A 10131-nucleotide genomic window follows, 5' to 3' on the forward strand; every position below is an offset into this window, starting at 1 on the left:
AAATAAAAATAACTCTACAGACTGCTACTTTCAGTTGAATTTCAGTGCTTCACTCTCTTTGCTAACCCACATTCCATTGGTACCTCTACTGCTTTTCTCTCATTTTCCTCTCTCTCTTTCTCCCAGAAATATAAAGCTATGGTGGCTATAAAATTAAAAAAAAAAATGTAAACACTATGTCAAATTTACCATTATGCCTCTATTCTTTAGTATAGCATTTACAGTATTGTAGGTTTTTTATAACACTTGATGAATTAATTAGTAAGTAATGGTGAGGTTGCAGAAAAAGTAGTGAAGTGTTAAAAGGAAAACTGGATTGCTCAGGATTTTTGTATCTTAATGCCCTGAATGACACTGCAAATGTTGAGATTTGAAGACTATGTCTCATCAGATACATAGTTTTTACTTCTTTGTTTGGGTGTTTTTTGTTTGAGTAAGAATAATAATAATAAAAAAAAAAACTTCCTCTCATTTGTTTTAAAGATGTTTGGGATGATCCAGAAACAAACAGAATCAACGTTCTGTTTTCACTGACCTGGGCAATCAAAAACAATGAGTCATGGATGCATTTAAATTCATCGAGAGATACATATCTGTTAATCCTTCTAGAGAAGGATACTTAAAGGAGAAAGTTCAAGCAGGAACTAAAAATTAAGAAAAAAAGGAAATGATACATGTTCACTATTTTGCTCTTTCTACATTACTTATCTCATTACCCAGTAGGATCTAAATCTCATGAAGAATAGGTATCATGGGCTATGATGTAACAACTGTCTAAAAGGCAGGCAAATTTCACAAAAGAATTAAATAGAAAACTCAAGCATCACAATCAGCATGCATTTTTGCTGTTTTATTTAGTTTTGAGAGATTGTTACTATTGCATAAAGGAGAAGGCTGCAGGTGTTAATCACAGTGGATTTTATGAACACAACTTTACCACATGAATGCGGATCTGCTTGGTCTTGGCACCATAGACAAGTGGATTGACAAATGGGGGGACCAGCAAGTAGAGGCTAGAGAAGAGGATATGGATATAAGGGGGAACATGAGCGCCAAACCTATGTGTGAAGAAGGAGAAGAAGGCGAGGAAGTAGAGCTGGAGGAAGACACAGATGTGGGCGAAGCAGGTATTGAATGCTTTCCACCGAGCCTCCTTCTGGGGCAAGCGATAAACTGTGATAAATATCTGTATGTAGGACAAAGTGATGAAGGTGAGGTCGAACCCTGCAACAGTGAATGCCACAAACAAACCATAGATTTTGTTGACCCGCACATTTTCTGCAGCCAGTTTCACGATGGCCATATGCTCACAGTAGGAGTGGGAGATGATGGTTGTATGGTAAAACTGAAACTGGCACTTTATCAGTACTAGGCATGGGGCTACCAGAATGGCAGCCCTGAGTGTTACCACAGCCCCTATTTGGGTGACCAGCTGGTGGGTGAAGATGGCACCATGTCTTAGTGGATAACAGATGGCCACATAACGGTCCAGAGCCATGGCCAGGAGGATGCCTGACTCTATGCACTGAAATGAGTGGATGAGCCACATTTGAAGCAAGCAAGAATCAAAATAAATCTCTGGCACATGAAACCAGAATATGCCAAGCATCTTGGGCATAATGGTGGTTGCAAGTGCAATATCTGTGACTCCTAGCATGCCTACAAAAATGTACATGGGCTCATGGAGGCTGCGCTCTGAAATGATGATGATCAGAAGCAAGGAATTTCCAATCAAAGCAAAAAGATACATGGCACAGAATGGAATCCCGATCCAGCACTGCACAGACTCTAGACCTGGGATTCCTATTAGTGTCAACAGAGAAGGCATGAAGACTGTAATGTTGGAGATGGACATAATGTCTTTGGGTCTCCAGAAGAAAATGAAAGAAGTATCTCAGTCAGTGGTACCCTTCTCTACTCCTTTTTCCATCCAAAGTCATCGTAGTGAGTCTCTCTGATTTTGGCCGAAGTCTAAGACCATATCATCCATTTCACATATATTATTGATGAAAAAAGACTGACTCATAGATGCACATCACTGTTTTGAGGGAGGATATCCCCACGCACTAGTCCATAAGAACAGGTTAAGTGCATGGCAGGTCAAATGCATTAGAACCACCAGATCATCTGAGTAAGGGAATCAACTGCTGACCTTTCTATATGTCCTTCTGGACCTGTGGACAAAATAATAATGCTTGTTCATTTTGTTTGGAAATTGTACATTAATCAGATTTTCATAAATCTCTCCCTATCCAAAATTGCAGCTAATCCTTAGTGCTCTATTTTTTTTTCCCACTGTCCTTGAGTCAGGAACTGTTAGTTTAGACTAGCAACTAATCAGACTCTAACCTGTATGCTGGTATGAAAAGCTTCTTATGGAAGAGAAGAATGATAGAAACACCTTCACCCAAGAGCATAATATACTTAGATATCTATATCTATATATTACATATCTGCATAAGAACGGGTGTCCTTTTAAAAGAATGTGAGGTAGAGCTCGAGAGAAGATGATTCAAATCCATGTAATTTTTACAATCTGGATCAAAGTTCCATGCTATTTTTTACATTACTAGTAAAACTGTATTTTATTTTGTCTCTGTTACTAACATGGAATTCCTTAAAATGAGTGGCATGCTTAAAATAGCAGAAATTCTGTAATACACATTTCACAATTACTAGAGGCAAGAAATATCTAGGAGGAAAGGAAAATCTGAGAAACAAGGTAGAGGTAAGTGGACCCACTCTTGCTTACTAAAGGACATAGGTAAATGGGTTAACCTAGCCAGAATAAAGTTTAGTTCCTAGGGTTTAAAGTGTTCAGAGTTATCATTAGCAAAAGATTGGTAAATTTAGGCTTGTTGATGTTTAAGAATATACACATCATTTGAATGCTTCAATCATTTTGGAGCTCAAGCATCAAAAATGAATAGAAAATAAAGGGGTGAAAAGATAGTTTCCTTAAAAGGGAGCTCAATCTAGAAGTAGAAAAGGAAGACAGAGGGCAGAACTTGGGACACCAGAAATGATTCAGGAAAGGGCTGTAAAGCAACTAAAGATAATTTGATCACCACAATTCACTGATGACTGAATATTCTAAAAATTTGGGCTCTAAGTCCCCAAATGAGAGTTCTTCTCTGATAAAGATCATTGCTTTGAAAAATTGCATATCTAGAATCATGAAATTCTCAAGTTGTACAATAGAAAAATATTTGCTATCCTTTAAAAAACAGGGTTCAGTTATGTCATGCTTTCCTACACTCTCCAACACTGTTGCTTTATGTCAGCAAGCTCACAATCACTTAACCATATACTGAATGTCACCAAATATGCCAGTTATTCAAGAACAGCTGTGGTTTATGCAGCTAAAACTCTAGTGAGTGGTCATAGTCAGAATGATCATTTATGAAGAAAGGTTGTATCCAGCCAACATGTATTTAAGATAGATTAGTCAGTCAGCTAAGTCCTTGATTTCCACAGCTTTACTCTCCAGTGCTTCATATTACAAATTCATAGGTCACAGATTGTTTCTCATAGGGTTGACTTTTTCTTTCCTCATAGTTAATCAGAATTAGTAGGAATTCTTTAGTAACAATCTCATTGTCTGACTTATTCAAGAGAAAGGAGCTGCCATGGGAGCATTACCTGGTAGGTACAGACGGTGGGAAGGCAGATGGGAGAGGACCTAAGTGAGTACAAGGCAGGGGGGAAGGAGTGCTTATCATTGGAAAAACCAGTAGTGAAGCATTATGAAGTAAATTTGGGGATAGTGAGACTTCCTTGCCCTTTGTTGTTGGGAACGAGTTCTGCTCTTACCAGACACCTGAAGACCATCGTTAGTCTTCATAACACTATCCCTCTTTACTTACCTCCCCTCCATCTTTCTTTCTCCTGAGATTCTGGTCTCATTCCCTGGTATCATGTGCTGGACAGTGCCTCTTCTGTCTGCACCCTCAGTAACAGAACTTCATCAATGTCATGAACTGATCCATTTGCTGCTGGGGCTATATCCAATATATGGATATCTCTGGGATAAGCTTTCCTGCTTTTGTTCTGTCCCTGCAAAACAAATTTGACCCTATTCTGTAAGTCTGTCTGAGATCATGTTGGTAGATTCATCCTCCAACAAAACTCACAGCAAGGTCTGTTTCATGCTGAGGCAGCAGCATAAATTTATTGAGCTTGAATTATAGAAGAAAGCTGCTGACTACCAATTAAAATGTTCCCCAGTGAATGTGGGGAAGGGGGAGTTCTGAATATGAACTGAGATACTTCCTCACCACTAGCCCAGTCCAGGAGTGGCCCAGCAGCTCAAAATGATACCCTTTTGGGTCCATCCACACCTAATGCCTCTGAAATCATTTCTATAACTTGCAGAATCTCATTGCTCATCTCTTTTCTCTTTTCCCAAAGGGGGAAATATATACACAAGTTGTATTAATATACACAAGTTGTATTTTTATGAGTTCAGTTCCTTTTTTGTTGTCCTCATTTGCAAAAAACATCTATTTACAAATGACATATAAGATAAAGGGCTAGTATCTAAAATCTATAAAGAACATACCAAAATCAACAGCCAAAGAACAAATAATCCAATCAAGAAATGGGCAGAAGACATGAACAGACCTTTCTCCAAAGAAGACATATAAATGGCCAACAAACACATGAAAACATTTTTGCTCAAGGTCACTCGGCATCAGGGAAATACAAATCAAAACCACAATGAGATATTACCTCACACCAATCAGAATGGCTAAAATTAACAAGTCAGGAAATGACAGATGTTGGCGAGGATGTGGAGAAAGGGGAACCCTCCTATACTGTTGGTGGAAATGCAAGCTGGTGCAGCCACTCTGGAAAACAACATGGAAGTTTCTCAAAAAGTTGAAAATAGAGGTAACCTATGACCCAGCAATTGCGCTACCGGGTATTTACCCCAAAATACAAACATAGTGATTGGAAGGGACACCTGCACCCCAATGTTTATAGCAACAGTATCTACAATAGCCAAACTAAGGAATGAGCCCATAGTGTGTGCACACACACAAAATGGAATATTTCTCAGCCATCAAAAAATGAAGTCCTGCCATTTGCAATGATTGGGTGGAACTAGAGGGTATTATGCTAAGTGAAATAAGTTAATCAGAGGAAGACTATTATATGATCTCACTGGTGTGTGGAATTTAAGAAACATAGGATCATATGGGAAGAGAGGAAAAAATAAAACAAGATGAATACAGAGAGGGAGATAAACCATAAGGGACCCTTAATCATAGGAAACAAACTGAGGGTTGCTGAAGGGGATGGGGTGATGGGGTAATTGGCTGTTGGACATTAAGGAAGGCATGTGACATAATGAGCACTGGGTGTTATATAAGACTGATGAATCACTGACCTCTACCTCTGAAACCAATAATACATTATATGTTAATTAATTGAATTTAAATTTTAAAAAATGGAAAACAATTAAAAATAAAATAAAACATAAAAAAATAAATCTAAAAAAAGAAACAAAAACAAAGTGGTTATACCATTTTACACTCTCATCAGTAATATATGGAAAAACATCTAAAGAACACTTAGATGTGGGCATGTTCCTATTGCATGAGTTCTATAAATATCCTTATGACCCTTCTTTCACTGAGACAATTCCAGAAAAAAAATCTGTATCTACAATGGCTCTTTACCATACATTTAATTCTTACTCTCCTGTAGTCTCATTCCTCAGATTTTTATCTTGTTGAAGCTAAGTTGGTAAATTCGGTAATATTCTCAGAAAGTCCAGCTATGATGGACATTTCTAAATCCTTCTGTACGAGCTCTGAGCCGGTTGTTGCCCATTTGATGAAATTTTTCTCCATCCCTCCCTTTCTACCTTCCTCCCTCTTTCTTCCACTCTTCTCTCAGAATGCAGGTATTTTATACCTCATAGATGTGGAGGAATCATGTCATCTGCTCTTGATGCAAGTAAAAAGAGGATATCATATATACTTTCAATATTTTAGAAATATGGGAAGAAGGATGGATATATCTTTCATCATTAGAACAAATGATGAATTCTAAGAAATACTTATGCACATGGTACATTTCTCCTTGACATGATTCACCTGGTTTCTAGACTTTCTTGTATGTTGCTAACTTAAGAGGTACTTGAGGTAAATATTAAAACGCTAGCGAATTTAGGAAGAATCCTTTCAGGAGGATGGAGGAGGCATTCACAGTGGATTTCAGGGAGAAGAGATAGAGATAAAAGGGCAAGGGACTTTAAATGCTCTTTCTAGAATTTTGTCTGTGAAGGAGACAGATACAATGCTACTGATTCATGTTGAATAGAATTGATTCAGAGGTTGGACTGGCACATATTAACTAATCATTAACTCATTCTTGAGTCACGAAAGAACAATTCAGACTAGTGTATCATTTTGTTTCCCTCCTCTTCTTCTCGTCTACTGATTTTATTTAAATTTTGCCCCCCCAATATTCTATCCTGGGTCCCTTTCACTCTCAAACTATACATTATTGCTTGTAATTTAATCTCTCAAAATAACTGAGGTATCAATTTTATTATGCCAACTCTTATAACAATATTTTCAGCACATATCCTGATTCTCTGCCTGGTTTGGCAGTCATATCCAAATTTCAGTTCATGTTAAACATATTTTGAAAGACAGTCCTGACCATTTCCTTTGCCTGAAGAAAGGGAAACAACTTTTTTCCACTTTATTGTAATACCTGGAAATACCTTCACAAATAGATCAATACCTATTTATTTTCCTTTTTGTCTGAATTTCATGGGTTTTTTTAGGGGGGTAAGCTAATGAACCATCTTTAAAGGATCATCATTCAAATTTTTTTCTTAAAAAAATTGATATGTATTCATTATGAAGCATACACCATTATGGCAATCCAGTTTTTTAGCAGAGTAAAATCAATTACATCTATTTCCTGTCCATCTTTTTTTTAAAGTAATCTAGTCATTAAGTGATGCATATTGTCAAAATCACTGATAAATCATATGGAATACAGAATCAAGAAATTAATGTCTATGAGGTCAATTGATTCTCAAAAACAATATCAAAGCTGTTCAATAGAGAAAGACTAGTCTTCTCTACGAATAATACTGAAACAACTGGATATCCATATCAAAAAAACCAACTTTTTTTCTATACAACAATTAACATGAAATGGATTATAAACCTAAACGAAATATCTAAATTATAAAATTGCGAGAAGAAACCAGAACAGTTTTTGTGACCTTATAATTATGCAAACTTTCTTAGAAAGGACCAAAAAGCATAAACTAAGAGAAATAAATGACAAATTAGACTTCATTTCAATTTAAAAATACGTTGTTCTTTCAAAGGTGCTATTAAGAAGATTAAAACAAGCCATGGACTGGAGAAAGTACTTGCAAAACACATATCTAATCAATTATTTACCTAGGATAGATAAAAACATTTTCAATAAAAAAGACAAATTCCATTTTTCTCTAAAATTTTTCTTTAGTAACTCTTTAGATCTATTTTCTCATTATCCTGTGATATCGGTGGCACAGCAGAGAGAATGTTGCTAAGACAGGCTATCATCTCAAAATGAAAAATCTAGAGACAAACTAACTTAAATTTTATCTATGGAGCTAGAAATATTTAGTCTATTTAGATATATTTAGGAATATTTATTAAGCTATGCCCAAAAGATTTGAAGTTACTGCACATACACGCACAAAAAGATAATGATTCGGTCATAAGCTTATGAAAAGAGTCTCAGCATGTTCAGTCATTAGAGAATGCTAATGAAAATCACAATGAGGTGAGGCACCTCGGTGGCTCAGTCGGTTAAGGGTCTGACTTTGGTTCAGGTCATGATCTCAGGGTCCTGGGCTAGAGCCCCGCATCCAAAGGGCTCCCTGCTCAGCAGGGAGTCTGTTTCTCCCTCGCCCCTTCTCACCACCTGTGCTCTCTTTCTCTCTCTCTCAAATAAATAACAAAATCTTTAAAAAAATCACAGAGAGATTTATCTACACGCCAGCTATGACAGATGAAATTAAAGATTGATTTTGCCGAGTACTGGTGATAATGTGGAGCATCTGGAGCTCTCACATACTGCTGATGGGAATGTAAAATTGTAGAGCCACTTAGAAAGTGGTTTGAAATTTGTTTTAAAAGTTATCCTTACACATAGCATAAGACCCAGCATTCCCACTCCTGGTACTTACCCAAGAGCCATAAAAATGCTAGCTTGTGTGGGATTTCTACCCAAATTATCATAACAATATTGTTCATAGCAGCCTAAAATGTTGGACATGTGGTTTCTTTTCAAAAATGTGTTAACATTGGGCTTTTATTCCTAAAACATAAAAGTTGTCTGGAACTGAGTAGTATCGCCTTCTTCATAAAGGGAAATGCCTCTTCATTCTGTTTCAGTCCTCACTAGTTTCTATTCTGTTTCATTTTTGTGATGTTTCTGGGCCTGTTAGTATTTTAGTTTTTTTTTTTTCCCTCCTGGCTTTTCAGATTGGAATGATAAATATAATTTTGGCATCATGTTCCCTCTGTGCCACTGACATCCTCTTATGCTGCAAACAAGTTCAGTGAATTTCTGACATAATTATATCCTCTTTTCCTGTCAGAACTTGGTGGCCTGTTTGCACGCACACACTCAAGCTGTTTACCAGTATTTCTTGGTTTCCTTCTCTTCTCTGCTTATCTATAAATTTGTGGCTTTTCAACTTCCTCTGCATAAGTGAATATGAGCCCAATTGATGTGTCACTTACAGATGAAAGTATTGGCATTCTGGTGTTTACTCACCATCTTTTCATTCTCCCGCATCATCTATTCTAAGAGCTTTGATTGAAATGTTAAGAGGCTCCATCACCTTCCCTTACTGATACTTATATGGTGCATAAATTCACCCTCCACCCTCTACCCACATTGTAAATGTAGCTGAGAGAGAGAGAAATTTTATGGTTAGTCCCTTGAGATTTGGGGGCTATTTGTTACCGTAGCATAAATTAGCCTAAACTAATTTGTACAACAATGAGATGAGGCAGATTCTTGGTGCGATCCTCAGAGTAAATTAAGTAGGTCACCTGCAAGAACTAAACTCACAATGAATGACATGTAATAAAACATTACAAATAAAATTGAGTTGCTGTTTTCAACATTTCTCTATCATCAGTGTAACAATGGAAGTTTGACCCACAGGATCATGGGTGATGTTTCTGGTGGTTACGGGATTGAAGAAGAAGAAGAGAATCCCTTGGAAGCCAGACTGGTTTAAGTGGAGACCCACTGTAAAAAGATCCTCTCGAAGAGATATTTAGGGGTCATCATTACAGGCTATAATTAATCATAATTAATTATATTATATTTGAATTTTAAGATATGGAACTACTCATAATATGATTGGTTGAAAATTTAGTTTTTTGTTTGTCTAGTTTAGAATCCAGATTCTGCCACAGGCTAACTGTGATTTGGAACATTACACTTGACTTCTCTATTTTTCTATTTCTGTATCTGCATGATGTAGAAAATACTGAAAATGGCTTTATATATCTATTCTATGGATAGATACATGTATATCTACATATTCTATGTAAATCACTTAGTATGGTACCCCATATAGAGCTTCTGTCAAATAAATGCAGCACTTTAATTATGATGTTTTCGAACTTAAAATTAGGATATAGAGCTACTCTCGGGCAGTGTGAAATTTAGCGGGGTGTTTCATACATTTCTATCAGGTATTATGAGAAAGTAATGACTAATAAAATCTAAGTACTTATGGAGAAAATTCTACCAGGAACTTTACTAATTGCTTTATTCACATCATTGTATTTAATTTTTAAACCCTCAAAATGAAACTCTATTTTATTCCCCTATTTACAAATGAGGAAATTTAATTCAAACAGTTCAAATCACAGAAAAGTCCCACACATATTGAGTTAAATAGCTAGAATTTGGACTTAACTATATCTGATTCAGTCATCCAACTTCAAATTACAGACTTAGTTCTTGCAAGTACCACCTTTTCACTGTGTGGCTTCAATCAAGTTACATAAATTCTCTCAACTTCTTAATTTATATAATGAGAATAATAATACTAATGAATTCACAGAATTGTCATGAAGATCA

At 36.4% G+C, this 10131-nt stretch overlaps 1 protein-coding gene across 1 annotated transcript; it reads right to left on the reverse strand.

The window, feature by feature from the left end:
* Positions 1–919: 919 nt before the first annotated feature.
* Positions 920–1855, reverse strand: LOC112817979 (olfactory receptor 52A1). Its single transcript, XM_025865264.1, has one exon. The coding sequence runs from the start codon at positions 1853–1855 to the stop codon at positions 920–922; it is 936 nt and encodes a 311-aa protein (XP_025721049.1).
* Positions 1856–10131: the final 8276 nt, after the last annotated feature.

This window comes from Callorhinus ursinus, unplaced genomic scaffold (assembly GCF_003265705.2).
Source record: "Callorhinus ursinus isolate GAN/ISIS: 27379988/994484 unplaced genomic scaffold, GSC_fseal_2.0 scaffold290, whole genome shotgun sequence".
NCBI lineage: Eukaryota > Metazoa > Chordata > Mammalia > Carnivora > Otariidae > Callorhinus > Callorhinus ursinus.

Excerpts from the sequence above, each read along its gene's own strand:
- LOC112817979 (XM_025865264.1), bottom strand. The coding sequence starts at position 1,855 with ATGTCCATCTCCAACATTACAGTCTTCATGCCTTCTCTGTTGACACTA.